This window comes from Moschus berezovskii, chromosome 14 (genome assembly GCF_049115385.1).
Source record: "Moschus berezovskii isolate FMDL1 chromosome 14, NW_MosBer_1.0, whole genome shotgun sequence".
Taxonomy (NCBI): Eukaryota; Metazoa; Chordata; class Mammalia; order Artiodactyla; family Moschidae; genus Moschus; species Moschus berezovskii.
In genome coordinates, this window is record NC_142473.1 from 66583438 (window position 1) to 66609726 (window position 26289).

At 38.4% G+C, this 26289-nt stretch overlaps 2 protein-coding genes across 25 annotated transcripts in view; one reads left to right on the plus strand and one right to left on the minus strand.

Annotated features, from left to right (window-relative positions):
- Positions 1-13597, minus strand: part of IMMP1L (inner mitochondrial membrane peptidase subunit 1) — a 76318-nt gene extending 62721 nt beyond the window's left edge. For 14 of the 24 annotated variants that reach the window (XM_055423777.2, XM_088843214.1, XM_055423775.2 and 11 more), the window contains exons 1-2: positions 13498-13587; positions 2792-2839 (exon numbers count right to left, since the gene is read on the minus strand). The gene's annotated coding sequence lies outside the window, so the exon portion shown is untranslated. Of the gene's footprint in view, positions 1-2791; positions 2840-13497 lie in introns of all 24 variants that reach the window. The other 10 variants (XM_088843218.1, XM_055423768.2, XM_088843211.1 and 7 more) reach the window with 7 other exon arrangements.
- Positions 13598-13740: 143 nt separating this feature from the next.
- ELP4 (elongator acetyltransferase complex subunit 4) overlaps positions 13741-26289 on the plus strand; it is a 234116-nt gene continuing 221567 nt past the window's right edge. The window contains exons 1-2 of the mRNA XM_055423784.1: positions 13741-13976; positions 21859-21894. Of these exons, the coding sequence (XP_055279759.1) occupies positions 13754-13976; positions 21859-21894 (259 nt within the window). The 5' untranslated portion in view covers positions 13741-13753. The remainder of the gene's footprint in view (positions 13977-21858; positions 21895-26289) is intronic.

Sequence of the window (26289 nt, forward strand, 5' to 3'; positions counted from 1 at the left end):
AGCAAAGGAAATCATTGATAAAACAAAAAGAAAATCTACTAAATTGGAGAAAATATTTGCAAATGATATGACTGATAAGGGGTTAATATCCAAACTACAAACAGCTTCAGTTCAGTTCAGTCGCTCAGTCGTGTCCGACTCTTTGCGATGCCATGAATCACAGCATGCCAGGCCTCCCTGTCCATCACCAACTCCCGGAGTTCACTCAAACTCATGTCCATCGAGTCGGTGATGCCATCCAGCCATCCCATTCTCCGTCATCCCCGTCTCCTCCCACCCCCAATTCTTCCCAGTATCAGAATCTTTTCCAGTGAGTCAACTCGACGCATGAGGTGGCCAAAGTATTGCAGTTTCAGCTTTAGCATCAGTCCTTCCAATGAACACCCAGGATCGATCTCCTTTAGAATGGACTGGTTGGATCTCCTTGCAGTCCAAGGGACTCTCAAGAGTCTTCTCCAGCACCACAGTTCAAAAGCATCAATTTTTCGGCGATCAGCTTTCTTCACAGTCTAACTCTCACATCGATACATGACCACGGGAAAAACCATAGCCTTGACTAGACGGACCTTTGTTGGCAAAGTAATGTCTCTGCTTTTTAATATACTATCTAGGTTGGTCATAACTTTCCTTCCAAGGAGTAAGAGTCTTTTAATTTCATGGCTGCAATCAGCATCTGCAGTGATTTTGGAGCCCCCAAAAATAAAGTCTGACACTGTTTCCCCATCTATTTCCCATGAAGTGATGGGACCAGATGCCATGATCTTTGTTTTCTGAATGTTGAGCTTCAAGCCAACCTTTTCACTCTCCTCTTTCACTTTCATCAAGAGGCTTCTGAGTTCCTCTTCACTTTCTGCCATAAGGGTGGTGTCATCTGTGTATCTGAGGTTATTGATATTTCTCCCAGCAATCTTGATTCCAGCTTGTGCTTCTTCCAGCCCAGTGTTCCTCATGATGTACTCTGCATAGAAGTTAAATAAGCAGAGTGACAATATACAACCTTGACACATCCTTTTCCTATTTGGAACCAGTCTGTTGTTCCATGTCCAGTTCTAACTGTTGCTTCCTGACCTACATATAGGTTTCTCAAGAGGCAGGTCAGGTGGCTTGGGATTCCCATCTCTTTCAGAATGTTCCACAGTTTATTGTGATCTACACAGTCAAAGGCTTTGGCATAGTCAATGAAGCAGAAATAGATGTTTTTCTGGAACTCTCTTGCTTTCTCCATGATCCAGCGGATGTCAAAATAAAAACAAAAAAACCCCAAACCACCCAATTTTTTAAATTCACAGAAGATCTGAATAGATATTTTTTGAAAGAAGACATAGAGATGACCAACAGGCACAAGAAAAGATGCTCAGTATTAGTAATTATAAGAAAAATGTCCATCAAAACCACAATGAGATATCACCTCACAACTGTCAGAAAGGCTATCACCAAAAAGACCACAAGTAACAAATGTTGGTAAGGAGTTTGAGAAAAGGCAACTCTCATATGCTGCTGGCGAGAATATAAACTGCCACAGTCACTATGGAAAACAGTATGGAGATTCCTCAAAAACTTAAAATAGAACAATAAGATCCAGTAATTCCACTCCTGAACATATATTCAAAGAAACCAAAAACAATTTGAAAAGATATATGCATCCCATAGCTCATTAGTCAGTTCAGTCGCTCAGTCGTGTCCATCTCTTTGCGACCCCATGGACTGCAGCATGCCAGGAGTCCTTGCCCATCATCAACTCCTGAAGCTTGCTCAAACTAATGTCCATTGAGTCGGTAATGCCATCCAACCATCTCATCCTCTGTCGTCCTCTTCTCCTCCTGCCTTCAATCTTTCCCAGCATCAGGGTCTTTTCCAATGAGTCGATTCTTCGCATTAGGTGGCCAAAGTATTGGAGCTTCAGCATCAGTCCTTTCAATGAATATTCAGGACTGATTTCCTTTAGGATAGACTGGCTGGATCTCCTTGCTGTCCAAGGGACTCTCAAGAGTCTTCTCCAACACCACAGTTCAAAAGCATCATTCTTAGGCACTCAGCTTTCTTTACAGTCCAACTCTCACATCCACACATGACTACTGGAAAAACCATAGCCTTGACTAGACGGACCTTGGTTGGCAAAGTAATGTCTCTGCTTTTTAACATGCTGTCTTGGTTGGTCATAGCTTTTCTTCCAAGGAGCAAGCGTCTTTTAATTTCATGGCTGCAGTCACCATCTGCAGTGATTTTGGAGCCCAAGAACATAAAGTCTGTCACTGTTTCCATTTTCCATTGCTCACAGCAGCATTATTTACAATAGTCAAGATGAGAAAGCAATGTAAGTCTCAATCAACAGATGAATGGATAAGGAAGATACAAAAATGCAATTTTGCCATTTGCAATAACATAAACGGTCCAGGAGTGTATAATTTACTTAATGAAATAAGTCAGACAGAGAAAGATAAATACTATATGTTATCAATTAACGTGAAGTCTAAAAGTAAAGTAAATGAATACAAAAAAATGGAAACAGACTCACAGATATAGAGAATAAACTAGTGGTTACTATTGCAGAGGGGCTGGGATAAGGGAAAACAGGGGTAGGGGATTAAGAGGTATAAACTACTGTGGATAAAGTAGAAAAGCTACAAGGATATATTGAACAGTAAGGAAATATAGCCAATATTTTATAATAAATTTAAATAGAGAATAATCTATAAAAATACTGAATCACTGTACTATACACTGAAAGTAATATATTACTATAAATCAACATGCTTTAACAACAACAAAAATAATACTAAGTCCTACCTACCCACAAGGAATTTCCATCAGGATTCTTTCCAGTTAGGGTGAAGATTTGCTAAAAAAACAAAATAAGAAAAAAGTCCATTCCAGTTATCTATATTATTCAACTAGTCATATATCAACACAAATGAACAACTAAAGATCACCAACATTTAAGAAAATCACAAGAATGAAAAAGAAGGCCCATGATGAAACACAGAACAAGTAATTCTGGAGAAATCAGACGTAATTCATGGAGGAAAAGAAAATAATTGTATTTAACACCTTCAGAGATATTAGGTAAGATACTGTATTTAACAGACAATGGGCATATAAAAGAGCAGAATTAAAAGAACAAAGATGAGAATTTAAAGAAATTTAAAACAAGGCCGGTGCACCACCAATCTTCCCCATATATACAAAAAACATAAAATTTGAAACCAAAGTTGAAGAAATACAGAAGAATAACCCAAAAAGGGTAATGATGTCTCTAAAATATTATAGGAAAAGACTACTTTCTCCCATCCAAAAAATACATATACACACACACACGAGGAAAAACAATGGAAAGGAGCCAGGGAATACAGAGTAGGAAAAGAAAAATAAATAGATCCTTAGACACATCTTTGATGTAGAGCAGAGGTTGTGAAACTAGGGTACAATAAGCCAGATCCTGCTCACTCTATTTTAGCAAATAAGGTTTTACAGGAACACAGTCATGCTCATTTATTTACGTATTGTCTAAAGTTGCTTTTTTGCTACAACCACAGTGCTAAGTAGTGCAACAAGGACCACATGATCTGCAAGATCTGAAACAATTACTATTCAGTTTTCAGAGAAAAATTTCGCTAAATATTCATTTAGAGTTATATAGCAGCAACTTGGTAAAAAGTAACTTTTACATTTAAATAATTAAAACAAAATTAAAAATTCAGTTCTCAGTCATAACAGCCACATTACAAGTATTCAAAAGTCAAATGTATAATGGCTATTATACTGGTCAGTGTAGATACAGAATATTTCCATCAACACAGGAAGCACTAGCTGGTGGGGTTTACCTGGAAATTATTATAGATCACTACAGCTATATTTTAATTCTTGCTTCTAAAAGTGCTACAGTGGAGGGGCAGGGAGTCAAGATGGTGAAACAGATCACAGAATTCATCTCTCCTCACAAGTACATCAAGGATATGTCTACAAATGGAAATTTCTCACAGAGCACCTGCTGAACATTAGTGGAAGACTTTGGATACCTAAAAGGACAAGAAAAATCCCCTCACAACTGGGTAGGAAAAAGACAGACAGACAGAAAGAAGGAATCAAAAAAGAGACCAGCACCCCTGGTGGGAAGCTGAAGGTAAAGAGAGGTTCCTGCACCAAGAAAAATCACCTCATGGTGGGGGAAGTCGGCTGGGACAAAAAGGCAACTTTAGGGGATCATGGGAGAACACAAAGGACAGACAGTGGAAGAAACCATAAACAAGATGAAAAGTTAACCCTCAGAATGGGAAAAAGTACTCACAAGTGAAGCAGTTAAAAAGAAAATAATCTCCAAAATATAAAAACAGCTCATGCAGCTCAACATAAAAAAAAAGAAAACTCAGTCAAAACATAGGTGGAACACCTAAATGATATTTCTCAAAAGACATACAAATACCCAACAAATACATGAAAAGATGTTCAACAACACCAGACAGTCAATACCCAAATCAACTATATTATTTTTAGTTGAAGATGGAAAAGCTCTATATGATCAGCAAAAACACGATCGAGAGCTGACTGGGGCTCAGGTCATGAACTCCTTATCGCAAAATTCAGGCTCAAATTGAAGAAAATAGGGAAGACCACTAGGCCATTCAGGTATGACCTAAATCAAATTCCATATGACTTCACAGTGGAGGTGACAGGATTAGATCTGGTAGACAGAGTACCTGAAGAACTATGGATGGAGGTTCATAACACTGTACAGGAAGCAGTGATCAAAACCATCCCAAAGAAAAAGAAATGAAGGAAGGCAAAGTGATTATTTGAGAAAGCTTTACAAATAGCTGAGAAAAGAAGAAAAGTGAAAGGCAAGGAAGAAAGGGAAAAGATATACCCAACTAAAGGCAGAGTTCCAGAGAACAGAAAGGAGAGATAAGGCTTTCTTAAATGAACAATGCAAATAAACAGAGAAAAACAACAGAATGGGGAAGACTAGATATCTCTTGAAGAAAACTGGAGAAATCAAGGGAACATTTCATGCAGAGATGGGCATCATAAAGGACAAAAATGGTAAGGACCTAAAAGAAGCAGAAGACATTAAGGACAGATGGCAAGAATACACAGAAGAATTATGGAAAAAAGGTCTCAATGACCTGGATAACCATGGCGGTGTGGTCACTCACCTAGAGCCAGACATCCTGGAGAGTGAAGTCAAGTGGGTCGTAGGAAGCATTACTACAAACAAAGCTAGTGGAAGTGATGGAATTCCAGCTGAGTTATTTAAAACCCTAAAAGATGATGCTGTGAAAGTGCTGCACTTAACAAGTCAAGATTGGAAAAGGTCAGTTTTCATTTCAATTTCAAAAAAGGGTAATGCCAAAGACTGTTCAAACTACCCTACAGTTGCCCTCATTTCACATGCTAGCAAAGTTATGTTCAAAATACTTCAAGCAAGGTTTCAGTAATACATGAACTGAGAAGGTCCAGAGGTAAAAGCTGCATTTAGAAAAGGCAGAGGAAGAAGAGATCAAATTGCAACATTCCTTGGATCATGGAGAAAGAAAGAGAATTTCAGAAAATATCTAATTCTGCTACACTGACTACACTAAAGTCTTTGACTGTGTAGATCACACAACAAACCAAGGAAAGTTCTAAGAGATGGCAATACCAGAACACCTTACCTGTCTCCTAAGAAACCTGTAATCAGGTCAAGGAGCAACAGTTAAAACGGGACATGGAACAGTTGACTGGTTCAAAATGGGAAAGGAGTACAACAAGGCTGTATATTGTCATCCTGCTTATTTAACTTCCACGATGGGTATATAATGCAAAATGCTGGGCTGTATGAATCCCAAGCCGGAACCAAGACTGCCAGGAGAAATAACAGTAACCTCAGATATGCAGATGATACCACTCTAATGGGAAAAAATGAACAGGAACGAAGAGCTTCTTTAAAACTCAACATTCAAAAACCTAAGAACATGGCATCTGGTTCCATCACTTCATGGCAAATAGATGGGGAAACAGTGACAGACTTCATTTTGGGGGGCTTCAAAATCACTGCAGATGGTGACTGCAGCCATGAAATTAAAAGACGTCTGCTCCTTGGAAGAAAAGATATGACCAACCTAGACACCATATTAAAAAGCAGAGACATTACTTTGCCAACAAAGGTCCATCCACTCAAAGCTACAGTTTTTCCAGTAGTCATGTATGGATGTGAGAGCTGAACTATAAAGAAAGCTGAGTGCTGAAGAATTGATGTTTTTGAACTGTGATGTTTTGAAGACTCTTGAGAGTCCCCTGGACTGCAAGGAGATCCAACCATCCATCCTAAAGGAAATCAGTCCTGAATATTCATTGGAAGGACTGAGGCTGAAGCTGAAACTCCAATACTTTGCCCACCTGATGCAAAGAACTGACTCATTAGAAAAGACTCTGATGCTTGGAAAGATTGAAGGTGGGAGGAGAAGGGGACGACAGAAGATGAGATGGTTGCATGGCATCACCGACTCAATGGACGTGAATTTGAGTAAACTCCTGGAGTTGGTGATGGACAGGGAGGCCTGGTGTGCTGCATGCAGTCCATGGGGCAGCAAAGAGTCGGACACAACTGAACTGAACTGAAAGAGCCTCTTGATGAGGATGAAAGAGGACAGTGAAAAAGATAGTTTGAAACATTCAAAAATTAAGATCTGGCATCCGATTCCATCACTTCATGCCAAATAGAAGGGGAAGTAGTGGAAGCAGTGGGTTTATTTTCTTGGGCTCCAAAGTCACTCAGATGGTGACTGCAGTCATGAAATTAAAAGATGCTTTTGCCTTAGAAGAAAAGTTATGACAAACCTACACTGTATTAAAAAGCAGAGGCATCACTTTGCTAACAAAGGTCTATACAGTCACAGCTATGGTTTTTCCAGTGGTCATGCACAGATGTGAGAGTTGGACCATAAAGAAGACTGACCACTCAAGAATTGATGCTTTTGAATTGTGGTGCTGGCGAAGACTCTTGAGAGTCCCCTGGACTGGAAGGAGATCAAACCAATCAATCCTAATGGAAATCAGTTCTGAATATTCATTGGAAGGGCTGATGCTGAAGCTCCAAAACTTGGACCACCTGATGCAAAAAGCTGACTCACTGGAAAAAACCTTGATGGCAGAAAAAACTGAAGACAAAAGAAGGAGGGGGCAGCAGAGGATGGTTAGATAGCATCACAGACTGAAAGGACATGAATTTGAGCAAACTCTGGGAAAGAGTGGAGGACTGAAGCTTGGCATGCAGCAGTCCATGGGCATCTCAAAGAGCTGGACAGGACTGAGCAACTGACTAACAACAAATGGTAAGAGTGTAACTTCTGTTTATTTTGGATAACAGCCCTTTATCAAGTGTGTCTTTGCAATTATCTTCTTCCAGTCTGTGGCATGTCTTCTCATTCTCTTGATACTGTCCTTCACACAGCACAAGTTTTTAACTTTAGTGAAGTCCAACGTGTCTACCGGAGAAGGCAATGGCAAGCCACTCCAGTACTATTGCCTAGAAAATCCCATGGATGGAGGAGCCTGGTAGGCTGCAGTCCGTGGGGTTGCTAAGGGTCGGACACGACTGAGCGACTTCACTTTCACTTTCCACTTTCACACATTGGACAAGGAAATGGCAACCCACTCCAGTGTTCTTGCCTGGAGAATCCCAGGGACGGGGGAGCCTGGTGGGCTTCCGTCTATGGGGTCACACAGAGTCGGACACGACTGAAGTGACTTGGCAGCAGCAGCAGCAACGTGTCTACTCTTTCTTTTACAGATGATGTCTTTGGTGTATCTAAAAAGTCATTGCCATCCCCAAGGTAAGCTACATTTTCTCTGTTGTTATCCTACACGAGTTTTATAATTTTGTTTTACACTTATGTATGTGATTCATTTTGATTTAATTTTTCTGAAGCAAAGTCTGTGTCAAGATTTATTTACTTATTTATTTTTGCATGTATAAGACTGAGTGTTCCAAAGCAAAGACTGTCTTTGCTCCACTGTATTGCTTTTGCTCATTCTGTCGAAGATCAGTTCACTCTATTTATGTGGGTCTATTTCCGGATTCTGTATACTGCTCCACTAACACTTTAAGTCTTGAAGTCAGGTAGTGTCAGTACTACATCTCTGTTCTTCAATATTGTGTTTGCTATTCTAGATCTTTTGTGATTCCATATAAACTATAGAACCAGTCTGTCAACATCCATGAAATAACATGCTGGGATTTTAATTGGGAGGGGATGAAATCTACAGACCAATTTTTGAAGAACTGACACAAAATACTGAGTCACCTATCCATGAACATTATCCATCAGAGGGCAGACAAAATGGAAACCACAACTTCAGAAAACTAACCAAACTGATCACTTGGATCACAGCCTTGTCTAAGTCAATGAACGTATGAGCCATGCCGTGCAGGGCCATGCAAGACAGACAGGTCATGGTATAGAGTTCTCACAAAACGTGGTCCACTGGAGAAGGGAATGGCAAACCACTTCAATATTCTTGCCTTGAGAACCCCATGAGCAGTATGAAAAAGCAAAAAGATAGGACACTGAAAGATGAACTCCCCAGGTGCACAATATGCTAATGAAGAAGGGTAGAGAAATATCTACAGAAAGAATAAACAGACAGAGCCAAAGCAAAAACAATGCACAGTTGTGTATATGGCTGCTAACAGAAGTCAAGCCTGATGCTGTAAAGAACATCATTGCATAGGAACGTGGAATAATTTAGGTTCATAAAAAGTGGTCAAACAGGAATTGGCAAGAATGAATATTGACATTTTAGGAATCAGTGAACTAAAATGAACTGGAAAGGGGAAATGGATGAATTTAACTCACATGACCATTTTATCTACCACTCTGCGCAAGAATCCCTTAGAAGAAATGGAGCAGCCCTCATAGTCAACAAAAGAGTACAAACTGCAGTACTTGGGTGCAGTCTCAAAAATGACAGAATGATCTGTTCGTTTCCAAAGCAAATCATTCAATATCACAGTAATCCAGTCTATGCCCCAACAACCAAAGCCGAAGAAGCTGAAAATGAACAGTTCTATGATGACCTACAAGACGTTCTAAAACTAACACCAAAAATAGATGTCCTTTTCATCACAGGAAAATGGAATGCAAACATAGGAAGTCAAGAGATACCTGGAGTAACAGGGAAATTTGGCTTTGGAGTAGAAAATGAAGCAGGAAAAAGGCTAACAGAGTTTTGCCAAGAGGATGCACAGGTCATAGCAAAAAACCCTCTTCAAAAAACACGAGACAACTCTACACATTAACATCACCAGATGGGCAACACCAAAATCAGACTGATTATATTCTTTGTAGTCAAAGATGGAGAAGCTCTATACAGTCAGCAAAAATAAGATCAGGAGCTGCCGGTAGCTCAGATCATGAACTCCTTATTGCCAAATTCAGACTTAAATTGAAGAAAGTGGGGAAAACCACTAGACCATTCGGGTATGACCTAAATCAAATCCCTTATGATGAATACAGTGCAAGTGACAAATAGATTCAAGGGATTAGATGTGATAGACAGAATGCCTGAATAACTAGGGACAGAGGTTCATGACATTGTACAGAAGGCGATGATCAAGACCATCCCCAGGAAGAAATGCATAAAGGCAAAATGGTTGTCTGAGGAGGCCTTACAAATAGCTGAGAAAAGAAGAGAAGAGAAAGGCAAATGATAAAAGGAGAGATGATCCCACCTGATTGCAGAATTCCAAGAATAGCAAGGAGAGGTAAGTAAGCCTTCCTCAGTGATTAATACAAAGAAATAGAGGATAACAATAGAATGGGAAAGACCAGAGATCTCTTGAAGAAAACTAAGAGATATCAAGGAAACATTTCATGCAAAAATGGGCACCATAAAGGACAGAAATAGTATGGACCTAACAGAAGCAGAAGACATTAAGAGGTGGCAAGACACACAAAACAACGACACAAAAAAGATCATCATGACCCAGAAAACCATGATGGTTTGATCATTCACCTAGAGCCAGACATCCTGGAATGATAAGTCAAGTGGGCCTTAGTATGCATCACTATGAACAAAGCTAGTGGAGGTGATGTAATTCCAGCTGAGCTATTTCAAATCCTAAAAGATGAGGCTGTGCAAGTGCTGCACTCAATATGCCAGTAAATTTGGAAAATTCAGCAGTGGCCAAAGGACTGGAAAAGGTCAGTCTTCATTCCAATCCAAAAGAAAGGCAATGCCAAAGAATGCTGAAACTACAGCATAATTGCACTCATCTCACGTGCTAGCAAAGTAATGCTCAAAATTCTCCAAGACAAGCTTCAACAGTACGTGATCAGAGAACTTCTAGATGTTCAAGCTGGATTTAGAAAATGCAGAGGAATCAGAGATCAAATTGCCAATAACCGCTGGATCATTGAAAAAGCAAGAGAGTTCAAGAAAAACATCTGCTTTATTGACTATGCCAAAGTCTTTGACTGTGTGGATCACAACAAACTGTGGAAAATTCTTAAAGAGATGGGAATACCAGACCACCTTACTTGACTCCTAAGATATCTGTATGCAGGTCAGGAAGCAATAGATAGAACCGGACAGGGAACAACAGACTGGTTCCAAATTGGGAAAGGATTATGTCAAGGCTGTATACTGTCACCGTGCTTATTTAAGTTATATTCAGAGTACATCATGAGAAACGCTGGGCTGGAGGAAGCACAAGCTGGAATCAAGACTGCCGGGAGAAATATCAATAACCTCAGGTATGCAGATTACACCACACTTATGGCAGAAAGCGAAGAGTCACTAAAGAGCCTCTTGATGAAAGTGAAAGAGGAGAGTGAAAAAGTTGGCTTAAAGCTCAACATTCAAAACTAAGATCATGGCATTAGGTCCCATCACTTCATGGCAAATAAATGGGGAAACAATGACAGAGTTTATTTTCTTGGGCTCCAAAATCACCACAGATGGTGACTGCAGCCATGAAACTAAAAGACCCTTGCTCCTTGGGAGAAAAGCTATGACCAACCTAGACAGCATATTAAAAAGCAGAGACATTACTTTGCCAACAAAGGTCCGTCTAGTCAAAGCTATGGTTTTTCCAGTAGTCATGTATGGATGTGAGAGTTGGACTATAAAGAAAACTGAGCATCTAAGAATTGATGCTTTTGAACTGAAGACTCTTGAGAGCCCCTTGGACAGCAAGGAGATCCAGCCAGTCCATCCTAAAGGAACTCAGTCCTGAACATTCATTGGAAGGACTGAGGCTGAAGTTGAAACTCCAATACTTTAGCCATCTGATACAAGGAACTGACTCATTAGAAAAGACCCTGATGCTCAGAAAGACTGAAGGAGAGAGGAGAAGGGGAGAACAGAGGATGAGATGGTTGGATAGCATCACTGACTCAATGGACGCGAGTTTTGAGTAAACTCCTGGAGTTGGTGATGGACAGGGAGGCCTGGCGAGCTGCAGTCCATTGGGTCACAAAGAGTCGGACATGACTGAGCGACTGAACTGATGATAATGTTGTACCAAAGATTATACGTTAACTTCAGGAATGCATTGGTGCACATCTTCCTGGATTGTAGTTAAAGCTGAAAAACAATTTTTCACTTTAGAAAACTAAAGGCTGAAGTAAATAGAGTAGAAAACAAGCGAATATGTAGTAAATAAATCCATAGAGTTTGAGTGAACTCTGGGAGTTGGTGATGGACAGGGAGGCCTGGCGTGCCGCGATTCATGGGGTCACAAAGAGTCTGACACGACTGAGCGACTGAACTGAAATCCATAGAAATTCAATATTTGTGTACTTCGAAGTTTTCAGAGCAGCAAAACTGTCTTAAGAAGTTCCTGTTTGTTATTAGAGTGCTTTGTCACTTTCCGTTTTGGTCTTATTGAGTACTTACTACAGGGCAATATTAACATATATTGTTCACTGTGATCATTTTAACTGATATGTTGTTATCTATGTGTTAATCTTATCTCCTCCAAATGAGAACAGTTTTTTTTCACTTTGCCCTAAAATGACAAGTTTAGGTCCAAGCAGATAGTAAACCCTCAAGAGCTACTTACTGAATTATTGACATCACACAATTATACTGGTGAGACTCTAAATGAAAGCAGAAAACCTTGATCAAGCTTTCCAGCTGATATATTGTTCAACTGCAACGCTTTTTTTTTCTGAACATTTTTCTTTAAAAAACAAAAACCTACCCAAATGAAAAGCTCAAGTCACTATGTAGCAATATAATCTCAAAGAGAATCAGCCAAAACATTTTTACAAGTCACTGAGATTTAAAACAATTCAATGGCAAGAGTTTCCATGAAGTTTTGATGTATTTTAGAAGTATCATAGATCACTGTCAAAACCAACAATAAGTATTAGTGCAAGCATAACTTGGGACTCTTCTAGTTTACACATTTGTCAATCATGAATGTCTTCAAAGATTACTTACTTCAACCCCCTACTCCACGCCCAGCTCAAAATTTTGAAAACAAAATTTAAATTCAAGGATTCATGGCTTTTTTCCAAAACCTAGGTTACATGTTGGAGAAGGCAGTGGCAAGCCACTCCAGTACTATTGCCTAGAAAATCCCATGGATGGAGGAGCCTGGTAGGCTGCAGTCCGTGGGGTCGCTAAGGGTCGGACACGACTGAGCGACTTCACTTTCACTTTTCACTTTCACACATTGGAGAAGGAAATGGCAACCCACTCCAGTGTTCTTGCCTGGAGAATCCCAGGGATGGGGGAGCCTGGTGGGCTTCCGTCTATGGGGTCACACAGAGTCGGACACGACTGAAGTGACTTAGCAGCAGCAGGTTACATGTAAAATTTTTTCATCATGTAAAATTCCTATTCTAATAAACTCTGGATTCAGAGCTCACAGATCACTTGAAAAAGATAGCACATACACATCTAATTCTTATCAGTTTTTCGGGTGAAAAAAAAAGAAAAACTCAACTATTGTGTTATTTGCAGCTGCCTTAACAGCAAACGACAATTAAATGTGTGAACAAGGTTGTCAGAATAACACTTATCATTCACACCACTTATGGAAAGGCACTCTAAGACTTCCAGAAGCACTAATTAAAATTAACGAAAGCAACTTACGGGGACCTGTCAAGAGAGGTACAGTTTGTCATCTGCTGTTTGAAACAGAGGGAAACCAAATCGCCTCAAAGCTCAAGAGTTTTTACTCTAATGTCTAAATCCAACCCAGCTGCCGCCGGCACTGAGGAACCGAGCCCAGGGGCTCAGCAAGCTACTCACTAAGGTAAAAGTTTCAATCCCTTCCATATTACCCAACTACTTAGAAAAACACCTGAAGAGGATGCCGGAGGGAATTTTCTTTCAGAAATCAGAAAAGGCCTGGGGTGGGGGTCGGTATCCTGTTTACTACAGAGAGGAAGAAAGTGCAGGGTCATACCGAAAGTTGCTTCATATACCCCACCACCAGCCTTTTTTTTTTTTTAACTCAAAGTGAATGAAGACATTCAAAACGAGAAGAACGTTAATGATATTACCAACCTCAAGCCCCAAAGAACCCAGGAAGACTTTCATCCAGGACTCAGGTGGGTCTTTCTCACCTGCGCCTTGCAGAAGTCGGCCGTCCTGACGTAGAACGCACTTTTCAGCAACACGCCTTCCGATTGGTTGACTCGGGAGGGAGCCCTCAGTCCTATTGGCTTCGAGAGTCGCGAAGGCGGGAGTTTGGGGCTGACTGTGACAGGCCCGCGGCTTAAGCTCCCAGAGTTCTCATTGGGTCAACGCGGGAAGCCCCAAGATGGCGGCAGCAGGGACCTGCGGCACCGGCACCCGGAGTACGGGGTCTGTGGTGGCGGCGGCCAGCACGAACAACGTCACTAGCTTCCAGCGGAGGGGTCCCAGAGCCAGCGGTGCCGACAGCGGCTGCTCTCGACTGGTGTCCATCGCGGGGACACGGCCGTCGGTGCGGAATGGACAACTGCTGGTATCAACCGGGCTGCCAGCCCTGGACCAGCTCCTAGGTCGGTTCAGAACGGAGATCTGGGCTCAGCAGAGGGAAAAGAGGGAGGGGACCTGCCGGGGTAGACACCCTGACCCCACATCTCTCTCACCTCTCAGCATTCGGACTTGGAGAGGATGGCCCAGTCTGATGGAGGGGAGGAAGGGTTGCATGGAGACTTTAAATGCTGTTAATCAGATCTGGTTTTGTGCTTCCATTTTCTACTTTGGTGCCCACCAGCCTTTTTCTCGATTACGACAGGAAACGTACATGCTTTTTACCCTTAACGTGCATTCCTAGTCAGTGGGAATCATTGATGATTCGAGACGATTTGGCATTCATCTAGGATTCCGTCCCGGTCTTTGAATGCACCCTTATGTGAATCCCAGATAGCCCATGATTTGGGCTAACCTACAGAAGTTTGTACCACTTGAGACAGATGGAAATCAATAGAAAATGCTGAAAAAAGTAACTTCCCCCCTTTCGCCGCTTGACTGCTTATCTCCTGGTTCTGAATCTTTAATCATATTGACTTTTAAAAAATGTATGTTAAAACCTTAGGTGGATCCAAGTAATTAAAGCTGTCTTTGACCTTAACAGACGTACCCAGTATCTGCGTTAAATATATGTATATTTGTTTTTGTTACTTTTTCTCTATATATTTTGCTTCCCAGAGTTACATCTCAAACGATGTTTAAAATTATTTTACATTTTAACGAGAAAAAGAAGTCCAGATTTTAGGCTTTCCAAAATCTCTAGAATTTTTCTTGAGAAGGCTTGCTAAAGAATATGTTTGATTAATAACCATTATGTTGAAAAGACTGAACAGATAGGTAGGACAAAGCTGCTGTGTTAATAAAGCTTGTAAAGTAGTTAATTCCTATCAGAATGCTACTTTACTAAAATTGGTCCATGTTTGTATTTCATAATTTTATTATTATAGGGTGAGATGAGTCAGTTAAGCCTTGTACACTTTCATAAAATATTACAAATGCCATTGTTCTTGTACTTCCCTTGTCATTTGCACTCTGTAATTTTTTTCCCTACGGGTAAACTTTTGAGATAGGTTTAGCAATAGAAAGGCCAACGAGAAAGAGTATGGCTTTTTACCTCTGTTACTTTATAACCATAACTGGATCCTGGTTATTTCTACGTAAATTTAAATAATAAATTTGAATGATTTCCCTTAAGTGTTTCAATTCTGTTGCTTTCCTAAATTGCATGGTACTATAAAAAGAAATGATTCAAAATATTTAGTTAGCAAATATTTATCTCACTTTTTTTCCCTTGTGAGTTTAACTTGGTGTCATTCTGTATTTAAATGTAAAACTTGGAGGCTGTTCCTAGTCCTTAAATTTTTTTTTTGGTAACTCAATAGAAATATGTAACTTCATTCACTGATCCTGAAACTTTCCAAACAAAAAGGTCACATTTCTAACATTACATCTTCAGTTCCTCATTAGAATAACAAAATGTAACTAACTAGCACAGTACCTGGTACTTATAGATTCTAAATAAGTTCTTGGTTTAAAGAAAAATAATGTGTAGGAAAAAGCGTGCACAGATTATGAAACATGTAGGGTGGAATTATGTGTTTGAGCTCTAAAATCAGACTCAGCGATTAACTGACATGAGTAGAGTCACAAAACTAGTGACAGTCTGGCTGATCTTCACGCTCCACATTTAATGCTCTGCACTATGCTGCAATTGCTTCAAATTTTTGAGAACTCTTTTCAGGTGTTTTTAACCATTTATTGAATCTAAGCCTAAAGATTTAACTGTATAGCCTCTTAAAGCACCCACCAGAAAGGTGACCCAAAGCACCTTCCTTGTGTTTTTTTAGAGTGATATAAACTTGAACTGTAATTTTAAATTTCTCCAGATTTGCTTGTAGTTGGGGAATCTATTTATTTGACTCTAACAAACTTATGATAAAAATTAGTGTTCATTAAAATGATTGAAATAAGTCAGTTTTTGGATATTTTGAAATATATTTTGCATGTATACAGTTAATTCTCAAATTGCACAGATGTTGAAGACATTCTTATGAGTTAATACAATTGGAATAATAAAATGTCTAGAAATATTTTAGTTGTTAACTGCCTAATGGCATTTTTATATTTTGATTTTCTAATTTCTGTGGCCCTTTGGAGCAAACCCTATACATGTGTTATTCATTAAACCATTGCTTGAAAGTGAAACATTTGGCTGCTAATGTGTATACACAGAAGTAAAGGCAATTCAGATTATACTGTGGTTCTGAAATGTTACCTGACTCAAGATTGTGACAAGTCTAATATAATCTTACAGTGACAAAATGTAATGATAGTAGGATGCTATGACATCAGAGTGATGAAACTATACTGTGACGTTGTTGCCTAAATATATTCTATAGTTACTGCATAACAAGTAAATATTGTATTGTCGCTGACATATACTGCAGTGATATTTTACTACTGCCATTGTGACATTATTGTAATTTTAAGTGTAGATGCAAAATATATTTGAAAGGCATGAAATAGACGAATTGAATGTTAGTTATTTGATGATATACTAATATTTCCATTATTTACTCCAAAGTGTTTTATAAATTTGAGACTTTTCTATTACTGCATCTTAACTTTCATGATCTAATTGTATTAAATATTTTTATTCTTTATTTTATTGTTAGATATTGATTTATATTTTCCAAGTTGACTAATTTACATTCTGGGATTTCCTAACCCAGTTTCTCAACCGTCCCTTTCCAGAACATTTATGTTGTTATTTGAGGACACTGTGTGTAAATATTTCATTTTTCTTCTTCCAAGAATTTCCAAGGAGATTATATAGTAGATAAAGGATTCAAGCAGAATTTCTCTTTTCCTTAAATATAAAATAGTTGATTTTAGGATCATATTGACTAATTTAGAGAAATTATCTCCCAGGCTCATCCTTCAAAAAGATATTTGAAGTATGGATGACTTCTCAATTTTAACTGGATTAAACTCTGTGGTGTTCAGAATTTATTAAATTTTGACAGACAAGTGAGTAGAAATAGGAATTGGGGTAAATAATAAACCAGGAATACTGCCCTGAAGAAACTTGAGGGTAGCTACCATTTTAAACATTGCCGTGAAAAAATACTGGTGGGCTTAGTTCTTTGCTCCACTATATTTTAATCTCACTTCCCTGATAGCTCAGGAGGTAGAGTATCCACCCATAATGCCGGAGACACAGGAGAAGCATGTTCGATCCCTGGGTTGGGACGCTCCCCTGGAGAAGGAAATGGCAACCCACACCAGTATTCTTGCCAGGAAAATCCCATGGACGGAAGAGCCTGTTGGGCTACAGGCCATGGGGTCACAAAGAGTTGAACACCACTGAGCACACACACATCTTAATCTAGAGTATGGGATGATATACATTAAGCTTGGGCTGTTTATTTAGTATGATCCCAGTTAGGATATTTTAACAATTGATACCTGTACATTTAAAGAAAATGCCGCTCATTCCTTTGTAAAATTGTTTCATGCAGTTTAATCAACAGAACCGTTCTCATTGTTGATGGCTTTTCTGTTTTGATTCCCATGTTTGCCCAGCCAATTTAACCAAGAGTTGTCAGGATGTTTCTTACCTAGAAAAAGTAGACTTGTTAATCATATAACTGCAATTTAATTTGAAGTGTGGCATTAATTAGGTAGTTAAGGATATTGCTATGAACGAAGGATATGGCTGTTACATTGCATTTTCCCTACCGTGCCTTTAAGATGCCTGTTTTGCTTATATAATTTTAAGCAAAACTACTGATTTATAGAGAGCACGAGAAAGAACTAGGATGAAAGACTTCTCTTTCCTAACTTTTATTTTTCTTCCCTTTTACTTAAACTTTGAAAAAGGAGTTGCCTTTATTGTAAACAAGATATCACTTATGGACCTTCATATTCTAATATATTAATTTGACCTTGTTTACCCTAAATGTATAGCTTAATCGGAGATTTGTTTTGGGAACTGTGTAGGGATTGAATTTTCTCACTTTAAATTCATATATCATTTTCTAACTATTCACATCAATTTTTTTTAATCTTTCCTTCATATTTTAAAAATTAAAAAATAGACATTGACACTTAAAATCTTAAATTTTCCAGTGTTTCTTAAGCTTTTATATTTTTTCTAGTTTTAAGACAAAATACTGTTACTTTTTTAAAATGTAAAAGCTTGATGAACTTTATACTTTAAGATATCACTTGAAAAGTATTTTCAAATTTTCAAACTTTAAACTTAAAAGTTGATAAAATATTCTCTCATATTTTTTTAGTAAGCTGGAGATGAGCTTAAATATACTTCTTAAAGTGGTCTAGAGGTAAAACTAAAAATTTATTTTTTCAGTTCAGTTCAGTTCAGTTGCTCAGTCGTGTCCGACTCTTAGCAACCCCATGAACCACAACACGAAAGGCCTCCCTGTCCATCACCAACTCCCGGAGTTCACTCAAACTCATGTCCACAGAGTCGGTGATGCCATCCAGCCACCTCATTCTCTGTCGTCCCTGTCTCCTCCTACCCCCAATCGCTTCCAGCATCAGAGTCTTTTCCAGTGAGTCAACTCGTCGCATGAGGTGGCCAAAGTATTGGAGTTTCAGCTTTAGCATAAGTCCTTCCAATGAACACCCAGGATTGGTCTCCTCTAGAATGGACTGGTTGGATCTCCTTGCAGTCCAAGGGACTCTCAAGAGTCTTCTCCAGCACCACAGTTCAAAAGCATCAATTCTTCGGCGATCAGCTTTCTTCACAGTCCAACTCTCACATCCATACCTGACCACGGGAAAAACCATAGCCTTGACTAGACGGACCTTGGTTGGCCAAAGTAATGTCTCTGCTTTTTAATATGCTATCTAGGCTGGTCATAACTTTCCTTCCAAGGAGTAAGTGACTTAGAATATTGGTAATTTATCTAATATGATTAAAGGGAAGAGGAGGCATTGAACAAGACCATTTTTTACTTTGTGTGTGTGTGTCTACCTGCACAGTGTATCATATTTAACTGGGAAACTATTCCTTGATCTGTTCTCATTATTTCACTATGAATATCATTCACAAAAAGCATTTATTTCTCTGAATATTCCACTTGGAGGCCTTATATGAATTCCTAAGACAAGTGCTTACTTACCCTGTTACTTAACCTGTCAGACATTTTAATGTACTATTGGGAAATGATATTTCTGTTTTAATTAGGAACTATTAGTGTGAAATATGTGCTGCTTTTGAAATTGCTAATGAATTGCTGAATTTAAAGATGTATTGAAAGCTAACTTTTGTTGAATATATCATGTCAAGCATCTTGTGCTGGTTAAGCTTTTCAATTTTGGGTAGGGAGAATGACTGCTAACTTATTAAAATTTTCTCTAGTTTAAAATATAGCTAGAATCTCAGTATATTGAGTGAGATATTTCAAAATACCTTATACAGAGTATTTGGGGGAAATGTGGTCTTCACACAGTAAAATGAAGTTTGGAAGAATATAGAAACTTTATAGCTACATGCTTGTGTATATGGTCATGTCAAAATCACTTTACCTCATATACGTAGAATAAAAGCTTGATTTATAAATAATAAGGTGGCTTCTTCTTATTTCCCATGACTAACCTTCCAAATGACCAGCTTTACTAGGGCCAATTCAAATTTGAGTCTAGTGAATTTATATAATATAGCCCATTAGAAAAAAAGTAGGTTGCCTTTTTGTAAGAGAAGCCCAATAGAATATTAATTTGGCTGATAAAAATTATTAAAATGTCCTCATATTATCTTGTTTTAAGTTATGTTTACATTTTCCAAACATAAAAATTTTCCATATATAATTTTAGTGTATGTGAGATTTAAAACTTTTGTTTCCTGAATTACCAGAAACAGTGGATTGTTAACCCAGGCGGAAAACTACCTTCGTAGTATAGTCTGATTTGCCGTTTACTGTTAATACAGTTAATACATTTATCAAATCATGTATTTACTGTGTCATGTTTTGATTGTTTCTAATCAGAAAATAATTGCCAGAATGGTAAGAGTAGCTCTTGCTGTACTTTGGGCGAGACACCTGAACAAGATACCATATCATTCAATTGGAGAACTGTTTCTTGATCAGTTCTCGTTATTTCACTGAATATCATTCACAAAAAATATCTACTTCTCTAGATATTCCACTTGGAGGCCTTATATAAATTCCTAATTTGAGAAGACATGAATGTAGACCGAAAGAAGTTTAGATAACAAATCTAAATCCTTCCTATAAAGATTAAGTTATGGAAAAAAGGCAGTTAATTTTTTTTATAGTAGACTCAGCTAGAAACTTGGAGTATCTGTTATGTGCCTGTATTATTTCATCTCGTACACAAAATGATAATTACTAGCTAAATATTTTTACATGTGAGGAAAAATAAGAGTTGCAAAGTCTGATTTTAAATATTTGAAATGGATTTAAAAATTAATATTGGTCTATATGTAGCACAAACTGTAAAACTAAATGTTTACTCTTCTCCCAGAGAGAACCTTTTTGCGCTCATCGTTTATGGTTATCATGACCTATTTTTCAGTTTATGTTAAACTTTTAGTTTGACCAACATTTGAAGTTATCCTGTGTAGTCTGGTGTGGCTTTAAATGCTAAAATGTAGGAACTTATCTCAATGTGAAGTTAAAATACATAATTTTATAACATATCCACTTAAAATATGTAAATTATTTGTTCCTTTTAAAAATTGTTTTCTAACAATTTTGAATGCTCTGTTTATAGTCATAAAGTCCTCAAAAGTTGGATTGTATTAAGTGTGCATGCAGCTTACCAAATTTCAAATTCTTTGAAACAACATTTATGCTTATTTGCAAGGCAAAAAATAAACACTTTCATGAATTTTTCATACTGAGTTTTTCTGTGTATTGTTTGTCACTATAAAACTTTTTGGAAAAAGATTCTTTATTCTAAATGTTTCATAATTTTGTAAACAAAAATCGCTAGTATTATTGTCTTCAATTGTCCAATCGTTTTTTAGTTTCTTTTTAAGTTAATTATACTTTAAGTTCATTTGATTCTTTGTGTATACATTTTTAAATTTTTACGTGAACTTGTTAGCATTTGCACCAATAACACATAGTAATGCTTTCACAAATGGTTTTACAAACAAAATATCAGTCGTCAAGTGGTTGAATGTCTATGTTTCTGATGTTCTAATTTCTTAAAACTTGATTTTAAGTTGATTTTTAATAAACCTCTATTTCAGTTATATATTTATGATCATATTACCCTAATTCAAATATAATTCAAATAACATTTTCTGGTAAAATTGAAAATGTGCTTTGTGATTGTGGTGATTGTACCTGTCTTGTTTGACAAAAGTATTCATCTTACGTTCTAAATATATTTAGAGTGTGTTCAGATTTTGTGTGTGTTATTAGTAATCAGAAAAGAATTCGTTTTGTCAGGTTTTTTTCTCCAAGGTTTGTTAAATTTGAGAATAAAAATTAAAGTGGAATCTCTATTGTAATAACCTTTCTTTCTGTGTTGTACTTCTGTTGTAGTTAAGTCACTTTGCACATTTAGGTCTCAGCTATTGAGCTAATTTATTAATAAGGGCTAAATATAACATTAAAGGAATGCTTAGCCGGCTGTGTTGAATGCTGCATGGTCCTATCACAGGAGAAAGGAGGATAGTACAGTATATTATGAAAGTAATTGTAATGTGTAGTGTATAATTACATATAGTATGTAATTATTTCATAATAGCACCTTAAGCCAAGTATTGCAAAGGTAATTAAAATGTTGTTCTCAACTACAATTTTGAAGTTATTGAAGTACCTGTCCTTGATAATGCCTAACTTTTATGCTAAAGATAATATGAAAAGGTAGATTAATTTGTTCTTCATTTTGTTTCATTTCCAGGTGGAGGTTTGGCCGTTGGAACAGTTCTTCTAATTGGTTAGTATAGCATACATACTTTGCTCTTCCCAATCACAGTTTTCTGCTGTATGTAATGATTTTATCGGTTTGCCTGTTCTGAAATTAATTATATAACACTCTCCAAGAGTTTAGGTAAATTAAAGAGGAATTGCCTTATGATTAATTTAAATTAAAATATTAATCTGAACTTGAACTGATTTAGAAAAATACATGTGAAAATGTAGCTCTTATAATTAAAAAGTGTTCACAGTGCCTTGTCTTCCATTTGTTTCAAAAAGACGAAAATAATGCCAATAGATTTTTTTGAAGAATCTCAGTATTTAGAGTTGGATTGTTACAGTGATTTATTTGATAATTTGATGTACACATAAGCCCGTTGTATATATCACAGATTTTTACCTTACTTCTTATTTAAAGAAAAATGACAAGGATAAATCACATTTTTGTTCATCTTTAAAGTTTCCATACTTCTTACTTAAATATACATACATAACCCAATTTACCTTTGTTTTAAGTTTAGATCACAGAATGTTGGAATTGAAATAAATCTTGACAGTTATGTAATCCAAGCTCCCACGTGGCCATGAAACACTTTTCAGATACCAAACACCATTTGAGTACAGATGATCTAGTTTAAAAGGCTTCCCTGGTGGTTCAGGTGGTAAAGAATCTGCCTGCAATGCGGTAGACTCAGGTTGGATCCCTGGGTTGGGAAGATCCCCTGGAGAAGGAAATGGCAACCTACTGCAGTATTCTTGTCTGGAAAATCCCAAGGATGGAGGAGCCTCGCAGGCTATAGACCATGGCATCTCAAAAGAGGTGGACACAACTGAACGACTTCACTTTCACTTTATCTACTTTAAAGGGCTCACTACTTCACCACGCAAACCTTTGTTATTTGAAAATCTATGATTTACTAGAAAGTGCTTTATGTTAATGTTTAATTTGTATGCCTGTGACAAGTTTGTTCTTCCTAGTTTTTTGTCCTCTGATACTCTTTCACCTGACACTCTTAAAATATTTTAAAATAACAATTTAATCACCTCAAATCCTCTCCAGACTAAATAGACATAGTTTCTTAAACTGGTTTTTATGCATCGTGGTTGTCACACTCCTCATTCTCCTGGTTATTCTCTTGTCACACCTTCTGCTCTAGCATTGTCTTTTTGTGAACAGAACTGAATATATTCCATATTTAGTATGCATGCACATGTGTCCAGTTATGTCCAACTCTTTGTGACCCCCCATTGACTGTAGTCCGCCAGGCTAGGCTGTCCATGGGATTATCCTGGCAGGAGTACTGGGGTGGGTTCCTGTTTCCTCCAGGGTATTCTTCCTCTAGGGATCAAACCCGCATCTGCTCTGACTTCTGCATCAGAAGGCAGATTCTTTACCACTGAGCCACCTGGGAAGGCTAAATTTAGTAAGGAGATCCAACCAGTCCATTCTAAAGGAGATCAATCCTGGGTGTTCATTGGAAGGACTGATGCTTAAGCTGAAACTCCAATACTCTGGCCACCTCATGCGACGAGTTGACTCACTGGAAAAGACTCTGATGCTGGGAGGGATTGGGGGCAGGAGGAGAAGGGGACGACAGAGAATGAGATGGCTGGATGGCATCACCGACTCGATGGACATGAGTTTGAGTGAACTCCGGGAGTTGGTGATGGACAGGGAGGCCTGGTGTGCTGTGATTCATGGGGTCACAAAGAGTCGGACACGACTGAGCGACTGAACTGAACTGAACTGATACGCTTTTAAACAATGAATTACAACTACCTATGTGGTACTTCGGAGAAGGCAATGCAAGCAACTCCAGTACTCTTGCCTAGAAAATCCCATGGATGGAGGAGCCTGGTAGGCTGCAGGGGTCACTAAGGGTTTTACACAACTGAGCGAATTCACTTTCACTTTTCACTTTCACACATTGGAGAAGGAAATGGAAACCCACTCCAGTGTTCTTGCCTGGAGAATCCCAGGGACGGGGAGCCTGGTGGGCTTCTGTCTATGGGGTCGCACAGAGTCGGATACGACTGGAGTGACTTAGCAGTAGCAGCATGTGTGTACTTCTGTATTAGTTACCTATTTCTGTGTCATAATATTAACAGAAACTTAACTAGCTTGAAAAGAGCACACATTTATTATCTCACAATTTCTGGGTCCTCTGCAAGCAGACAGTCTAGGGGTGAGTCAGGGCTGGGTTCTCACTGAAGGTTTGGCAGAGGATGGATCTGTTTCAATCTCCCAGGGTGATTGACCACATTCACCTTAAAATCTGTCATACTTTTCCTAGTTTTAATTTGTTATTATTTCATACAATTGCAAAAACTAAGCTGTCCCAGTATATCTCTCACAGGATACTATAGTATTTTCTCATCAGTTGTCCTCAAGCTCTTTGAATTTGCTGAGCTGTATTTTCCTTTTACATCATGTAATAAATTCTGAACATCTTCCTTATGGTACACAAGTTGGTTAACTACAACCTGTTGCCTGTAGCTTTATCTATAGAGATTTATTGAAACATAATCATACTCTATTTATTTTCACATTCTAACTTTTTTTTTTTTGCACTTACAAAAACAGAGCTAAGTGGATTCAACAGAGACTGTATAGTTCACAAACCTGAAATATTTATCCTTCTAACTCTTGAGGAAAAAGCTTGCCAATTTCAATTTTGGATGATTATATCTTGTGTTTCCTTAATTTATTTTATAGTAGTAAAACATGTTCAGTTCAGTTCAGTCGCTCAGTCATGTCCGACTCTCCGCGACCCCATGAATCACAGCACGCCAGGCCTCCCTGTCTATCACCAACTCCCGAAGTTCACTCAAACTCATGTCCACAGAGTCGGTGATGCCATCCAGCCATCTCATTCTCCGTCGTCCCCTTCTCCTCCCGCCCCCCAACCTTTCCCAGCATCAGAGTCTTTTCCAGTGAGTCAACTCATCGCCTGAGGTGGCCAAAGTATTGGAGTTTCAGCTTTAGCATCAGTCCTTCCAATGAACACCCAGGATCGATCTCCCTTAGAATGGACTGGTTGGATCTCCTTGCAGTCCAAGGGACTCTCAAGAGTCTTCTCCAACACCACACTTCAAAAACATCGATTCTTCGGCGATCAGCTTCCTTCACAGTCCAACTCTCACATCCATACATGACCACAGGAAAAACCATAGCCTTGACTAGACGGACCTTGGTTGGCAAAGTAATGTCTCTGCTTTTTAACATACTATCAAGGTTGGTCATAACTTTCCTTCCAAGGAGTAAGCGTCTTTTAATTTCATGGCTGCAGTCAGCATCTGCAGTGATTTTGGAGCCCAAAAATATAAAGTCTGACACTGTTTCCACTGTTTTTCCATCTATTTCCCATGAAGTGATGGGACCAGATGCCATGATCTTTGTTTTCTGAATGTTGAGCTTCAAGCCAACCTTTTCACTCTCCTCTTTCAATTTCATCAAGAGGCTTTTGAGTTCCTCTTCACTTTCTGCCATAAGGGTAGTGTCATCTGCATATCTGAGATTATTGATATTTCTCCCAGCAATCCTGATTCCAGCTTGTGCTTCTTCCAGCCCCGCGTTCCTCATGATGTACTCTGCATATAAGTTAAATAAGCAAGGTGACAATATACAGCCTTGACGCACTCCTTTTCCTATTTGGAACCAGTCTGTTGTTCCATGTACAGTTAGAAGACTAAAATAAAACAAACTGAACTGTCATCAGTAGAGTTCTTTGCGGAAAAAACTACCCAACCTTTTGTCCTAAAGCATTTGCACTACTACTGTATGTTCAACACTGTTAGAGAATATGCATCTCGGTTTTTACCCTTGATGAACTTAAACTGACTGTTGGTTGCATGTAGAATAACTATGAAGAATACATATATAATGTGCAGATATTTGTGGAGGCCCAAGAGATATGTTGTTTCGTCACTAAGTCGTGTCTGACTCTACGACCCCATTATAGCCCGCCAAACTCCTCTGTCCATGGAATTTTCCAGGCTAAAATACTGAAGTGCATCACCATTTCCTTCTCCAAGGAATGTTTCCGACCTAGGGATCGAACCCAAATGTCCTGCATTAGCAGGCAGATTATTTACCTTTGAGCCACTGAAGAAGCCCCACAAGGGTTATGGAAAAGTTTAAATTGAATCAAAATATGGGCAAAAGTTGAGGGGAGGTGAAGGGAGCTGAGTATTCATATGTAAACTATATAAACACATGCAGAGGAGAGAGGATATCAGCAGAGGATATTCCTGTAGTAAAGAGGTGAAAGCGCTTCTAAAGGAGAGCATATTAATTTAGAACTAGTCAGAGGGAAAGTTTGGCCTACTTTCCCTGAGACAGACTGAGAAAATACTACCTACTTGAAGCATTCAGGTTGTGAAACTTCAGAACCCATATATCAGCTCCTCTAAT